This window comes from Panthera pardus, unplaced genomic scaffold (genome assembly GCF_024362965.1).
Source record: "Panthera pardus isolate Hobbes unplaced genomic scaffold, ASM2436296v1 HiC_scaffold_16, whole genome shotgun sequence".
In the NCBI taxonomy this organism is placed as follows: Eukaryota; Metazoa; Chordata; class Mammalia; order Carnivora; family Felidae; genus Panthera; species Panthera pardus.
Genome location: NW_026526721.1, coordinates 28,868,682 through 28,885,327, shown reverse-complemented (window position 1 = coordinate 28,885,327; position 16,646 = coordinate 28,868,682). Strand labels below are relative to the sequence as shown.

Here is a 16,646-nt window from a genome sequence, read left to right as displayed (position 1 = left end):
TTTTTGCTGAGAAGGAAATATTTATTTTATAATTCAGTTAGTGTGAGAGTTGAGTGATAGAATGCTAACTTTGTGGCAATGTTTAGTTTATGTCAAGGTCATTTTTTTCATACTTTCTGTTGCCTAGGTAAATCTAAATATTTTACTGTTTTTTTTAAGTATTGAAGCAATGATAATTGTCATTCCTTTCTTAAAAACCTCTCATGCCTTCCATCTCATTAGCACAGTCTTTCTGTACATACCTCCTTCAAAATAGAGAATCTTGGCATTAAAATACGATTCTGGGGGCTCCCAGGGATTTTCCCCCAATTCCTTTGAGTGGAGACAGTATTACTCCAGTTTCCCAACACACCTATAGCCCTGATGTTTACTAAATTACCTTGGGGACCTCTCTCCTCCCACTGATCAGTAAACTGTGTGTCTCTATAGAGCTGAGTATGTGTAGAAATCTGTCTGCTTTCAGTTGCTAGAACCAGCTTTTTCTGAGGGGACTGATTCCAAGAAGAGGAAGGAAAACAAACGTTGAATTTAAAGCCTGAGCTATTTTTAGGCCTCTTCTTCCTGGCTTACCTCCTTCATGGCACAGGTCCAAACTTCCTTCTTTCCTTGTATCTGAAAAGCAAGGACTAGCTCTACAGAAGATCTTGCACATGGAATCCACACAGTGAGCAGTTTCAAAGTACAGATGGAGAAAGGGCCCCTCAGGCTGAGGCTGCTCAATATGAGATATCCCCAGATTGGCACATGAGTTTGTGTAAAGTTCTGGAAGAAGTGAGACAAAGTTTCTAAGTCCTGAGCTGCGATCTCATTTCTTCATAGACACATTTGTTTTAAAGTAAAATCTGTCACTTCCTCTTTGCATAGGGCCAGACAAACGTGGTCCAAAGAGAGGAAGAAAGCCAAATAAATCTTTTCTAGACATCTATGACAAATCATTTAGTCTAACCCTCATGTAGAAATTATCTGGTTCCTCACAGTTTGACTCATTCTATGAGCAGACTAAAACTTCCCCCAGGTATCATCTTTGGGCCTTTTTCTCTTGGAAGCTGGCTCTCTCCAATGCTAAATCTCATTCTTTCTATTTACCTCTAACATTAATTTCAAGAAGCAGACAGAATTTTCCTTTGTCCTGAAATATAATTACCCATCCTTGTAAAATCATCACACTGCCTTATCTTTACCCCATTATTCAGAATGTCTAAAATTTCTTCCTCTTGTGGTGCTTGGCTGGCTTAGCCAGTGAAGCAAGACTCTCTATCGCAAGGTGGTGAGATCAAGCCCTACATGGGGATGGAGCCTACTTTAAAAAATAAAATAAATAAATAGAATTGCTCATTCTTCTGTCGCTTCAGGGTCTAAGTTAATTGAAACGAAATATTTCCTCAGACCAATGACACATCTCAGGGATCAGCAAATCTTCCTCAAAGTATTGCATACACCAGACTTCTTCTTTTTTAAAAATGTTTTATTTTTTTATTTTGAGAGAGCAAGCACAAGTCGAGGAGGGGCAAAGGGAGAGAGGGAGAGAGAGAGAGAGAATTCCAAGCAGGATCCTCCCTGTCAGCACAGAGCTGACCCTAGTCTCAATGTCACCAACCAGGAGATCATGGCCTGAGACCAGCAAGAGAGTGATGCTTAACTGACTGAGCCACCCAGGTGCCCCTATAGCAGTATGTCTTTATACAAGGCTCCCTGTTCCTTAATAGTTATTGAAACTCAAAATGCCATCCTTAACATTATATTCCCTTTTATATGTCTTGTATCTCGTTTAGCTCTTTGCTAGTTCTAGTTACTGGGGAGTTTTTCATTTATTATGTTGCTTTATACTTAATTTGAAGAATAAAATTTAGATTCCATATACTCCTATGGTTTTCTAATAGTAAGGGAAGCATTTCATGTGTTTCTAATTTTAAAACCAGTCCAATAAAATTCACTTCATACAATTCTACTGACACCTGTTGTCCTTAACAGTTTCCTGTAGGGGACAACTGCAATATTCTGTTTACAAACAAAATTTCTTCCCTCATCCCAGGGAGAAATGAGCTTTGTGCTTTATCATGAAGAAACACTGATTTTCTAACAGAGCAATCCTGCAGCTTCAAGAGTGGAGACCTACAAAGTGCAAACTCCCCCCGGAGGCAGATCTTAGTACCCTACAGAAGGTCCCGCCTCTCCTTCCGCCCCTACCTCCCACTCCGACCCCCCTGCCTGCTCCACCCCGCGCCCGCCTCCCGCCCCCTGCCGGTCGCCCGGGGCGCGCTCTCGGGAAGGGTCGGGTCCGGGCACGGCGACTGCCAACTAGGTCTGGGCTGAGTGCGCGCGTCCTTCCACCTTGTAGGCGCCGGACTGACCGACCCCAGCGGAGAGAGGTGACAGCCTCGGTGCCTCTCTCCGCCTCCCGTCGTCGCCAGGCGCCCGGGGACCATGTTCTCCGGCCCGCGGAGGTGGGGCGCCGGCGGCGACTACGAGCGGGTCCCCGAGGGGCCTGAGGCGCAGGTAATGCTTATTGGTCCTGCGGGGAGAGGCGGGCGGTCTCCCGGCCACTCTCGATGGGGAAAGGGAGTTGGGGAGGGGGGAGCCTCCTGTTAAGACGCTGAAACGCGAAGTGATGGTTTAGAGCCTTGTTTCAGCCGTAATCACACATGACACACACACACACACACACACACACACACACACACACACGCGAGGGCAGTCTTGAGAGCGGCAGTCGAGGAGGCTGCTGGAGGAGAGAAAGAGGCATCTTTGTTTGAAGGGATGAATAACTCCCCCGTAGTAAACAGAAACAAGCATTTGAGAAAAGAACGAGTGGACCTGGCATCGCTGAAGGAGTAGAGGTTGGAATTAGAATTCTGCAAGCGGTGGCAGACCCCAGGAGAGACTCGGGATAAATAATGCTGTGTTAACCGACAGTTTTGGGAGACTGAGGTTGGAGCAACCCAGAAACTGCGGACACTGAACTGTGCCTTACTCTGCCCCCATGATAACACGTGCTTCTTCCACAATAGGAGTCACGTGCTAGGGCAGAAGTACAGGGAAATGAACCCCGCACTTGTGTGTTAGGAGGAATTTCCTTAACAAAAAATTCCACTTGTTTTACTTTTCACCACTATAGGAGACAAGTCTTAGAAATAGCCCCTAACGTTAAGTAGTTCTGTAATTCTAAAGAGGAGGAGGAGGAGGAGGAGGAGGAGGAGGAGGAGGAGGAGGAGGAGGAGGAGGGAGATTTCAGATCCAGGTGATCTTGTTCTACTCCTGGTTTTTGTTAGTGACTCCAAGTGTCAAATACATATGACGATACTGTTCTGATTACATATGAAATGAAACTATAAACTTCTTTAAAGGTAAAGCAAATTATATGGAAAGTATTCTTTTAAAAGTTTATAAAACATAAATGTTGAATAAATCGCTTAAAAATATGAAAGAGCTCCACCAGGACAATACACCTTTTTTATTTGTTAGGCCTAAAGTGGGAAACAGGTTTAACATCACTAATACAACTACAGAGGTGGCAGTAAATTACACACTTGTAGGGAGGGAATTTATAAAACAAATAATTCTCTTACCCCAAATTCCAGTCAGTTCTTCCCATAGGATTCCATCAGTGTTTATATCTTTGACTATTATTCAATCTGGATAGCTTTGTGGACCAGGAATCCATTTAGGTAAGATTGAAAATACTAGTTTTAATTGCATTTTCTTTTTGGTATTTCTGTGATGTCAAATTGAAAAAAAAAAGTTAAAGGTTTCAAAGCATATTGAAAACCTTTTATGATTAATTACATTCCATTAAAACGACTTGATATTTTTGACATAATAGATCTCAGATAAGAATACTACCTACTTATAAACTAAGAACATGGCTTTGTTTTAATATTTATGTATTTATTTTGAGAGAGAGAGAGAGAGAGAGAGAGGAGAGGAGAGGAGAGGGAGAATCCCAAGCAGGGTCCCTGCTGACAGTGCCAGTGAACAGTGAAATCATGACCTGAGCCAAAAATCGACAGTTGGATGCTTAATTGACTGAGCCATGCAGGCACCCCAAGAATATGACTACCTGATAGAGTCTACGGTTGGCATGGTGACCTACGAATAAAATGCTTCTAAATATTTTTCTTGCAGTGATTAGTGGCCATTCATTCATTCCTCCAAAACATGTTTGTTATGAGGTAGTCGTTGGGCTGAAACTGAAAATATAAAGATAAATCAAATATGGTTTTCTTCTTTCAGAGCAATTAAGTCTAGCAGGAGAGAAGAAACTGTGAGCAAATGATTAGTCAGGAAACAGTGAGGGTAAATTCAGTGAAGACTGAAGCCCTTTAAATCCTTCGTGAAGAATATGTTGAGATTGCTATGGTAACCCACAACAACAATATAAGCCTTGAAGGCTGGGATGGGAGGAAAGTAATTATCAAAGTAAATCTTTTTTCTTTCTTTCTTTCTTTTTCTTTCTTTCTTTCTTTCTTTCTTTCTTTCTTTCTTTCTTTCTTTCTTTCTTTCTTTCCGAAGGCAATAAATCTTAAATAGGATTGAAGTACAAGTGAGAATTAGCCAGAAGTGAAGTAGAAGGATGTGGGCAGGAGGAAGGGTATCTCTAAGCATCAGCAAAAGCCTGTAACAGGTAGAGTTGAGAGTGTGGAATTATGGCTGGGAGATAGAGTGAACTAAGTAGATTAGATTCAATTGCTTAAACTTCTTAGTTGGAGGATCTTCAGGTAAGTTTCTTAAACTCTAGGTCTTCGTTTTGTCTTCTGTAAAATGGGGATGACAGAAATGGTTTCACCACAAAGACATGTTATAGTTAATGAGATAATATACTTTGTACAGAATCTGGCACATGATAATTGATTAAGAAACCAATTCTTTTTGATTTCTGGATGTTTTCCCTTCTCCACAAAGCTGTACTTCCACCTCCACTTAATTTCCTCCACCAATTCCAGAACTCTCCTCCAGTATCTAAAAGAGAGCTCCTGAAGCTAGGGGTTATGAGATATCGTTAAATGTAGCAGTCACACAAACCATATCCTCATAGGCCACATCTGAAGATTGAACCCAAGGAGACTGAAAGCAACACGCTGCATTAATCCTGGACCCTGACTATGCTGTGGTCTCATGGTCTGAATACTTCCTGTTCTTCCATCATAATCCAGAAATAACAGGCCCTCTATTTAGTTGAAAATTGCCCTTAAGTCAGAAATGTTAAGGTATGTTTATGGAATTCCTGCTATATGCCCAATGGTAGATAAGTACAGTAGATAAGAAAATGGCTTAGAAAACAAAGGCCTGTACTAGGCTTGGGTAGATGAGGAAAATGGGAAAGATTTGGGGTAAATAGATCTGCAGACCAAAAATACTGTCAGAGTGAGGGGAAGTGAGTTAGAAGGACTGAGAAATGCTTAGGAGAGGATAGGAGGAAATCAGAACACTGAAAGATACTTTTAGAATTGTTCTTAGTTTTCTATATAGATGTTGCTTTGTGGCAATATATCAATAATGAACTCAGTGAGACCCGTGCTATGAATTCAGTAAGTATTTATTAAAAAGTCATTCATACATTCTTGGTGCTTGGTAAGGCTTATTACCTTCACCAGATATTTTACCTGTTTACTGTTTATTTTCTGGGAGGTAAATATGCTTGGAATTCACTGTGACAAGTTCAGTGTAAGATGCCTGGCCCACATCTAAGGAGTCTGTTTAACAGAGGACTCAAAGGACCTCATAGGAGATGCTTTCCCATGGACAGTGAGCCTAGACAGAAAGTTAAATCAAATACTGAGTTCTTGGTCTGCTAAAATAACCCTCTCTAGAAGCTTTGTAAGACATGGGTGCTGAAACCAACCACTTTTTTTCTTTTTTTTTTTAATTAGCTCATGATTCTCTGATCAGTTGGATCATGACCTAGTTTGGGTCAGCTTGACTGATCTCTGCTGAACTGTTTTAAGCACTACTGCCAGCTGGAGGGTTGAATGGTGACTGGGTAGTCTACTCATATGTCTGGCAGTTTCCAAGCCAGGATGACAGACAGATGAGCACCTCAGCTCTCTTCTCCGGGGTTTCTCATCCATTAGCAGGCCAGCTTAGGATCAGGCACGTGGTGCACTCAGGGTTCTGAGCACACCAAGCCTCTTGGGGCTTAGAATTGGAGCTCTCTTTGTGTCACTCCTGATCAAAATAAGAAGCAACGCCAGCTCAGATTCAAGGGGTGGAAAATGGAGTCTACCTCTTGATGGGAAAAGCTGCTAAGAATTTGTAGCCATTTTCAATCTGCCACAGACATACATGTGTCTTGGATGTGAATAAAATCTTTTCATTGGTGGTAAATGATCAAATTGGCAACTCCCTGTGAAAGAAAATGTGACTTCCAGGTTAATTGAAGAATTTTCGGAACGTTTTCCACAATAATACGTGCACTTATTTTCCAAATGATATGTTTGGTAATAGTAGTGATGATGATATCATAGGTCACAGGAGTGAGTGAGTGGTTGTTTTGGGCCACAGTGTGATGATGACTGTTTTATGTTTGTCATTGCATTTACTTTTGCAACAGTAATATCAAGGTAGATAGCAATTGAGTAAATTATATATATCTTCAGTGATTTATAGTATGTCATTTGCTACAACTCAGAGAGCAGATTTGGAATAAATAATGTTCTCACCTCTATACTGAGGACATTTTGCTGTACAGGATAGAATTTTGGCACTCACTCCTTCTAGGATAAGAATTTTTTTTTTTTTAATTTTTTTTTTTTTCAACGTTTTTTTTTTTTTTATTTATTTTTGGGACAGAGAGAGACAGAGCATGAACGGGGGAGGGGCAGAGAGAGAGGGAGACACAGAATCGGAAACAGGCTCCAGGCTCCGAGCCATCAGCCCAGAGCCTGACGCGGGGCTCGAACTCACGGACCGCGAGATCGTGACCTGGCTGAAGTCGGACGCTTAACCGACTGCGCCACCCAGGCGCCCCTAGGATAAGAATTTTTTAAAAACATGGTAAACACTTTATGTATGAAATCAGAACCGGATTAGAGAGGATGTATGATAAAATTGTTAAATATGGGACAGTTAAATATGGGACAGTTTATTATGTGGTGATCAGTTTTACTTTTTAAAATATAGACATTGATGCTAACTCTAAAAATATAAAATGATTACTTTTGAGGCCTTCTTTGTTAAAACTTTCTTTTGGTTGAACTCTCCAGATCAACAGGAAGGAATTTATGGAAATGTTATAACTTCCCAAAATAATATGTAATGGTGATAAATAGATAATTGTTTATGTATTTATACATTTATACAAAAATATGTAATTAAACACACAGAAGTAAACCAAATGACTATTAGTCTCTTATTTTTCTATTTTCCAGAAAAAGACAAAGCTATCTTTAATTTAGTGAATAAAATATTTTAAATTTAGCTTATATATATATATCTTCACATATATACACAGTCATAGAAATTTGAGGGTATATATATACACACACAGAGAGAGAATGAGAAGTAGAAATATCAGAAATGATTTCCTTTCCTACATGGTTTTTTGCTGTGAAAACGAGTCATAATGATAATTTTGGGAGAAATCTTAAAATGCTTGTAGTCTATCCACCATTCTAATATCTTAATTTTATTCCTTAAGGATTACGATATGAACATAGCTGCGACTGTTAGTAAATGAAATTATTTCATGTGTACTTTTCCACCTGCTGACAAAGATATTTCAAATATAAAGGCATATTCTTCACAGACTACTTGTTGTATTTTTCTTTCTAGAAATGCAATCCAGAGAAAAGTGCTTCATTCTTCAGTAGGATGACATATTCCTGGTTTAGCAGGTAGGAATTTTACTAATTTGTATGTAACATACTACCCCAAGGAAGATTCCAAGGGAAACGACACCTAAATGTTATTCCTCTAATCTAAGCATGAATATATATTTTTTAATGTTTATTTATTTCTGAGAGAGAGAGAGAGAGAGAGAGAGAGCAGGGGAGGAGCAGAGAAAGAGGGAGAACAGAATCTGAAGCAGGCTCCAGGCTCTGAGCTGTCAGCACAGAGCCCGACGCGGGGCTCGAACTCAAAAACCGCAAGATCATGACCTGAGCTGAAGTCGGACCCTCAACTAATTGAGCCACCTAGATGTTCCAGCATGAATATTTTTATAGAATGACTTTGTGAAGATTTTTTCTCATAGAAAAAATTTTATTATAGGGGCGCCTGGGTGGCTCAGTCGGTTGAGCGTCCGACTTGGGCTCAGGTCAGTATCTCGCAGTTTGTGAGTTTGAACCCCGCGTTGGGCTCTGTCCTGACAGCTCAGAGCCTGGAGCCTGCTTCCTATTCTGTGTCTCCCTCTCTCTCTGCCCCTCCCCTGTTCATGCTCTGTCTCTCTCTGTCTCAAAAATAAATAAACGTTAAAAAAATTAAAAAAAAAAAAAAGAAAAAAATTTATTATAGAGAAACCACAGATAGTAACATAGAAAGTGGTTCACAGATAAGATTGCTAATAGTCCTGCAATATGGCTGTCCCTTTATAGGATTTGTATCATATTAGCACTATGGAGGGGCAGAAATTTGGATTTTTTTTTATTATCCAGTATATATGTGTATATAATTTCACTTAATTCTCCCCCCAAGTCTTATGAGATAGGCATTTACAGATGAGAAAATTGAAAATTGAAACTTAAGGAGGGGAAGTAACTTGTCCATTGATACCCAGGAAGAAGCACACCAATTTGGTGTTAGAAGTCAGATTCTTTGAGTCCATGTTTCATGCTTTTTTTTTTTTTCATTTTGTTATTCTACTCTTTACTAGGAATACTCCCACAAATATTTGAGGTCTATCTATCTGTATCACAAGCTCAATTTGAGCTTTTATATATGTATATATATTATATATATCATAAAATATTATATATATTGTATATTATAGACATATATACATTATATATTATAAAATATAACTATTATATAGTTATATATAACTATTATATAGTTATATATAACTATTATATATATTACTAATTACTTAATTACTATTACTAATTACTAAAACACATACACAGTCATTTTTATAAGACATATAATGTGATTTATCTCACAGAGTAATTCATCTAGAATTCAAACAAGAGCAGAGCTGACTTTTTCTAATTTTATAAATTCAGAAGTTTCTTTAGAAATGTATTTTTCCCCCATAACAGAAAATTCATGATCATAGGAAACTAAATTTATTATCTTAACTTTATGCCCCTTGTTCTATAGTTAATAGAAACAAAATTTCCCAATTTGATGTACAAATATGCTCTCATGATTCTCATAGATGAATCCTTAAAGAAACAGAAAAGGTTGATTGTGTGCCAGATACCCTGCATTATGCTAACCTTTAAAAATGCAGAGAAAAGTGACCTACTTCCTATCATCTAGGAATTTGTAGTAGATTTAGAAAGATTAAAAGGTGCTCTTTCAATTACCCAAAAGGCAAAAGGCAATATAAGCATTATAAAGAAACAAATTTCAGGAGCGCCATGTAAGCGCATTTGCATAGTCAGGGAATGTTTTGCAAGTAATTCATGCTTTTAACTCAACATTTGACAATGTGTAAGATGAAGCCAAGTGGCATTCCAAATTGAGCAAATACTGTATGCAAACCAGAGGCGAGAGTGAACTGACCCCTCCCCCATTGCAGCCAGTTGATGTGGCAAGAGATCAAACTGAAAGAACAGATCATAAAGAGTTTTCTAGGTCACTCCAAAGATAATGAGAAGCCACTGAAGAATTTTAAATAGAGAGTAATGTATTCGTGTTTGCGCTTCAGAAAATCACCTTTGCAGTTGTGTGGATATGGTATGTACCAGATGAAAATGGAGATAGAGGGAATGGTTAGAAGGTTCTTCAATTATCCTGGTAGATTTATGGCTAAAGTTTGAACTATCGTAATGATAAGGAGGATGAAGAGGAAGGAACAGATTCAAAAGCTAATTAATAACGTTGATTAGATAAGGAAATTGAAGAACTGGGAAGAATGTTAATCATTTTTTGGCTCAGTTAACTGTCAGATTCAGGTGTGACAAAAAACTTTATGTTCAGTTTAGAGAAGCGTCAATTTAAGATGTCTAACTCATTCCCATAAAAAGTATTAAATAGGTGTTTGGATATATAGGCTTTTGATCTATGAATACGGATTTGGGAGTCATTGACTATATGTCAGTAGTGGAAGCCATGAGCATGAATAAGATCATCCAGAAAGAGAGCTTATTGAACGGGATGAACAAATGGAACATTGAGATTCCTCAGTATTTAAATGGTAAAAGGAGTGGTAATCTAACAAGAAAGCTAAGGAAAGACATTCAGAGTGTAAGAGACAAACAAAAGAAAGAGTGTGTTTGAAAGCTAAGGAAACTGTCAAAAAAGGAAGACAATAAGGTGGTCAGTAGTGCCTAATGCTGAAGAGGGGTAAATTAAAAAAAAAAAAAGAATTGAGTATTCTTTATTGAATTTATCATTGTAAAGTTCATTGGTGATTTTTATGAAAGCAGTGTAAGTAGAGAACCGATATACTTGGTGAGCAAATAATTGAGCAGAAGCATATAATTGGGTTGGGTTATAAGAATTCCAAGTTAACACAAATCTATGAATCACTTAAGGAGGATGGCAAAAATTTTACACCAACATACTACGTTAAATTATATATATATATATATATATATATATATGTATATATATATATATATATATATATACACTATAAAAAAAGAAAGGTTAAATAAGAATTATGTAAATGTGGGCTATTTATACTTAATGATTTTTTGTTCATGTTTATTTTCCAAACCTGAGTTATATTTCATTCATGTCTTGAGAGAAAGAGTGAGGTCTATTCTGGCTTTAAAAGTTTCAGACTGTCAGTTTTAAGTCACAGAAAATATGACAGAATTTAAATAATGCAAATAAAATTAATTTTAAGTAACTGTACTTTTAAAACTTAATTATCAAACTATAAAAACTATATGTATTTGTTTTAAATATTATGAATACCATTTTATGAAGCCTAAAATATGAAGCTGAAATTAAACTTAATATGCAGGATAAGGCACAACAAACTTTAAAATATGGCACCTCAATATCTGTCACTATCTCAGATCAATCAAACCAATAAGATATAATTGTTGAATATAACATTTATTTTCTGTTCAAATTTAACATCTTAGACCTAGATAGGAAATATTTTTATAGCATGCTCCTATCTGGAACTGTCATTGGCATGAATCTAATTTGATTTCTTATCTGGTAATTAAACAGCAGCAGCTGAAACATAGCTATTGTTTAAGAGAATGCCTTTTTGAAGACAGTGGCTAATTGTGTTCTCAGATCTGTTCTTTGAGTTACAGAATAAAATCAGAAATTATTTCCTAGGCCAAATTCAAGCTCCCATAATTATATGAATAATTCAATTAAAATGTGCTCAGATGATACAAATAATTAGGGAATTATATGCTTATGAGCCTTAATTCCTAAGGCAGAATTTGTAGAGTGGTTTTGATGATCAAATAATTATGAAGCCTTTATTAGCAAATATAATCTGTCATCAGTGTATAATAATCATTGTCATAGAATAATCCCCTTGACATACACGGAAAACTCTAAAGTTTTTACCGGTCACAATTGAATCACTATTTTAACCAGGGATACACTATTCAGTCTGCCCTACCTTTTCCTCACATATTAATAAAACTTGTACACTGCCTGACTTTGTCCTATCCTACAACTGTTGGACAGACTGACTTTTTGCCTTCTCCTGTGACACAATCACCGCTTTCCAGAAATATTTAAAAAGGTGATTAACAGTAGTGAACTTGATAATTCGATTGTATATCTATACTTTCCACGCTTTCTAGTATTACACATCTACAAAATTTACCTTTCATCTCATCTTCCTGGCCTACTGCTACTGGTTTGCTGCTCTTAACATCAGTTGGATGAGATGTGTACTCACACTTGTTAATGTCAAATATACTCAGAATTCTAAGATAACAATATTGAAAACAGAGTGGAAATATTACACTTAACGGCATTGTCTGCCTTTGGTCACGTTAGCACCGGTTTATGTCACATTTAAAAAACTCTGACCAGGCTCTGGAGTTCCTGGTGTTTAACCGCCTGTAAACACGGGAAATTAATACTGCTCTGCCTGCTTCAGAGAGTTGCGAGCATCAAATTCATTGAACTGAATGACCTTTGAAAAGCACTATCAGTGTAAAACATACAAGATGCATGCAGGAACCTTATTACCACTTAGGAATCAAGTCCTTAAGTTTATGGGACCCAGTCCAGGCCACATTCCACTATCGGGAGGGTCAGCTGTTGGTCCTTGTTGCCTCCCTAAGAGCTGCCTCGTCATTGGATTTAAAGAAGCACTGCTTCCTCTTTTCCTGGATGCTTATGTGTGGTAGAAAGATGAGCCAGGGTGATGAGCATATTTAAATGTACAGAAGAGAGCAAAAGAGAAGGAAGAAGCACACACCTGGGAAAAGGGAAGTCACGGTGGTTAAACAACTGAGCCATGTGCATCACAATCAATTCAGTGGAAGTGTCACTTTTAGATGCTGCATTATTTGGAGACTCAGCATGAAAGCCAGGGGTCACTTATCCCTGTGCACCAAAACCGCTGAGTTTTGCATGGTTCTAACTCAAAATGCTGAGGCAGTAAATGTTATTAAAATGCTTTTGTGAAAATCAATGCAATCTTATTTTGAAAATGAATATTTATTTTGTGGAATGGAAGAGAAAGGCTTAATATGACTTAAAAGTAGTTTATTGCTTAATATGGTTTTGAAACTGCAGTGCAGGAAAATGTCCAGCATATTTGAGCCAACAGAAACGTGATTACAGAAGGTCCTTTCTTATTACATTTAAACCTTTTTGTTAAATATGAACTGTAATATGATATTATATAGTGTAATAAAAGTAAAAATGAATCCTGTGGAGACTCTGGTTACCACAGAGTTTAAATCCATCTCAGGGTCAATCAATAATAGAGATTGTTCAGTAATAATGACAATGAAGCAGTCCCAATTTGGGATAGTGTAACACCATGTTATGGTTTCTTGGACTAATAAGGTACTTTATAATGGAAAGAACAGAAACTATTGAGTCAGAAGGCCTGAGTTTAAATGTGGGTTTAATTTCTTACTGAACGAGTCATGTCACCAAGCTCATAAACTGAGTATATCTGAACTTAGGAACATGTTTTGCCTCAAGCAACACAATAGCCAGATAATTATAGCTTAAACAAATAGGTATTTATTTTTTTATGTTACTGAGAAGAACGCTGGGACTAAGCTGATGAACTACCTCAGAAATGTTACAAAGGGCCCAGAGTTTTTCTTTCTACTTCCCATTCTTATTATTTGGCTTTTCACCCATGGTGAAGAAGATGGCTTCTTTATATCAGAGCATTATGCCTTCAGTGCAGGCAGGAAGGAGGAAGGGGAAGGAAAAAGGAGGCAAGACATTTTCTCCTCTCGAAGTTTGAGCCTTCTTTTGGAAAAGAAAGTTCTCCTCAGCAGACTGAGTTATATTGTTAATGCCAAGCAAAATGTTGTCAGATTACCAGGACTGCTTTAGACTGATCATAATTATGACTCTGGCTGAGATAAGGACTTATCCTGAGTTCAAGACATTTTCACCTGAATAAGTATCAAGATTCCTGGTAGTAGGAAGATGATGGGGCAGAAGGATGGCTGTGAGGTAAGTATAATTTATTGTCTGCCACAACATCTGTGGTGTAACTAGATCATGCATCCTAGTTTGCCTGGGATGGTTCTAATTTAGACCTGTTGTTCTTGCATAATTTATTCACAGTCTCCCTCGGGGCAAGTTCATTGAATGGGGGAGAGTGGAAGTGCTGAGACTAGCAGTAATTTGTCACACTTCTTAAGGCATGGGCTCAGAAATGGCACTGTCACTTTGGCTCATAGTCTATTGGTCAAAATAGGTCATATGGCCAAGGCTGATGTTTATGGGGCACAAACAGGTACTCCACATCTAGTTGAACAATTTGCAAAGTCAAGTGGCAAAGGGTATATAATGTCCCGGTGGAATAGGAGAAGTTGCAGATGCAGAGGTTGGATCCATTTCTCCTCTCATTCAAGACTAAAAAGCAGCTAGTTTGGGGTTTTGGAGTGAATATACCTTACTGTGAATGTTAACTATTTAAATTTCAGTAAGGTAGGTAAGTAGTAGGTGACTCCAATATGAAATGAGTAAATTTAGTGTTTCACTGAATAAATGGATGTCCCAATAATTCTAAAAGCTACAAATGATTATTACACATTATTCAACTGCAGGATAAGTTGTATGACTTTCCAAAATACAGTCTAATCATTCCATCCTGATTAAAAAAATAATTTATAAATCAAAGAATAAAATAAATGCATGAAAAATTATTTTTAAGTTGATTATTAGTTTTGCTGAATTGTTTACCTTACTCTTTCATTTTTAGAATAATTCTTTTAGGATATAAGAAACCTTTGGAAAGAGAAGATCTTTTTGAACTAAATGAAAGTGATTCTTCGTATATTGTGTGTCCCATCTTTGAAAAACAATGGAGGAAGGAAGTTTTAAGGAATCAAGAGAGGCAAGAAATAAAGGTAATTAATTCTTTTTCTTTTAATGTTTTTATTTATTTTTGAGACAGAGAGAGACAGAGCATGAGTGGGTTAGAGACAGAGAGAGGGAGACACAGAATTGGAAGCAGGCTCCAGGCTCTGAGCTGTCAGCACAGAGCCTGACGTGGGGCTTGAACTCATGGACTGTGAGATCATGACCTGAGCTGAAGTTGGACGCTCAACCGACTGAGCCACCCAGGCGCCCCAAGGTAATTAATTCTTAAATCTTAAGTACCTAATTACTACCTAAAACGAGAAAAAGCTTCTTCCAAATGTGAGATATTATTATTAATTTAGAAAGTTCCTAAAATATGTGAAATGCAAGCCATTTTCATAAGTACAATTGATTTTTATTGCAACTAATTTATGTCATAAAATTATTTAGCATCTCCTCCCTTTAATATCAAGAACAATGTGTTGATATGTTATCTTTGGCTTTTCACCAGTATCTTTTGCTCAACTATCATGGCAAAGATGGTTTCTATATCTCATGGCCTCATATCTATTGGTCCAAGTAAGTAATATGGCGACCATGGCCAAAGTTTATGGTGCAAGGGCAGGTACTCCATATCTTGTATCACATATGCACACATATCTCCTCTTTAGAATTCCCAAAAAGAAAATATAATTTGAAGATAAAACTGTATTTATATTAATTATTTTAATGAAAGTTTCAACATTCACAAAAGTAATAAAATACAACTATTTCTCTTGTGCATTTATACCCCATGATATAAATAATATCAGGCGTTCTGGAGACATACTTTACCAATGATATAGGTCATATTTTCAAGTTTAACTGAATTTATCCCTTTCTTATTACTTTATTATTTTTGTTTTATTTATTTATTTATTTATTTATTTATTTATTTATTTATATTTTTTGAGAGGGAGAGAAAGAGAGAGAGCATGAGTGGGGGTGCAGGGGCAGAAGGAGAGGGAAGGAAAGAATCTTAAGCAGGATCCATGTGGAGCCCCATGCAGGGTTTAATCTCATGACTGTGAAACCACGACTTGAGTTGAAATCAGTAGTCGAACACTTACCTGGGTGACTGAGCCACCCAGGTGCCCCTATTTTATTATCTTTGGGTTACATTACTAATTTTATGGTTGGTTTATATATATATTTCATTTTTACTTGTATTTGCTCTGTCCAATTTTCTCATGGTTTCTTATTTTCTTTCATTATGTAGGCATCCTTTCATAAAGAGGCACGTGCCAGGAAACCATCTCTGCTCTATGCATTGTGGAACACCTTTAAGTTTGTCCTGATTCAAGTTGCTTTATTCAAAGTGTTTGCTGATATTTTGTCCTTCACTAGCCCACTCATAATGAAGTAAGTTGTAGTCTTGTCTTTTTTTTTTACTCTCCACAGTTAAATGATAAGCAAATGATAAGCAAGTGTTTCACTCTAAAAGTTGTACTAAAAAAAGAGTAGGAAAAGACCTTATTGCAAATTTTACTTAGGATATGGACATTCTGTTAACTTTGCCATTCACACGAATGTGAATGATGATAATATAGTCAATATTTACTGAAGCCAACTGTGTACTACACACTGTTCTAAATTCTTTATATTAATTATCTTATTCAATCTTTACAACCATCCTATGAGATAGGAAGTATTATTACAATCATCATGATGCAGAAACAGAGAGGTTTAAGTAATTTGCCTAACTTCACAGAGCTAGAAAATGCCAGAGTTATGACTAAAATCTAGGAACTCTGTTTTAGATGTATATTCAGAAAATGAAATGATATATATGAAGGAAAAACAAATTTTTTTATTGACCTATAATAATATTTTTTTATTGAATACATTTCCAGGTTGTTGGAGTTTTTAAGAACTATTCAATTCATGAAAACAGAATTAATCTTTAGTTACTTGACTCTTAGATAATGTCCAGGCTTGAATTTTGTCCGGTATTTATTGAGTACTTACTACACGCTACTGTTCCTGATTGACCCTAGGGGTAGACAAAAGTCAAAAAG

At 37.1% G+C, this 16,646-nt stretch overlaps 1 protein-coding gene across 5 annotated transcripts in view; it reads left to right on the top strand.

The window, feature by feature from the left end:
* The first annotated feature begins 2,238 nt into the window (after positions 1-2,238).
* LOC109277827 (multidrug resistance-associated protein 1-like) overlaps positions 2,239-16,646 on the top strand; it is an 88,036-nt gene continuing 73,628 nt past the window's right edge. For 4 of the 5 annotated variants that reach the window (XM_019467745.2, XM_019467742.2, XM_019467748.2 and 1 more), the window contains exons 1-4: positions 2,239-2,496; positions 7,768-7,829; positions 14,489-14,636; positions 15,848-15,990. In XM_019467745.2, the coding sequence (XP_019323290.2) occupies positions 2,425-2,496; positions 7,768-7,829; positions 14,489-14,636; positions 15,848-15,990 (425 nt within the window). In that variant the 5' untranslated portion in view covers positions 2,239-2,424. Of the gene's footprint in view, positions 2,497-7,767; positions 7,830-13,592; positions 13,735-14,488; positions 14,637-15,847; positions 15,991-16,646 lie in introns of all 5 variants that reach the window. The other variant, XM_019467743.2, reaches the window with a different exon arrangement.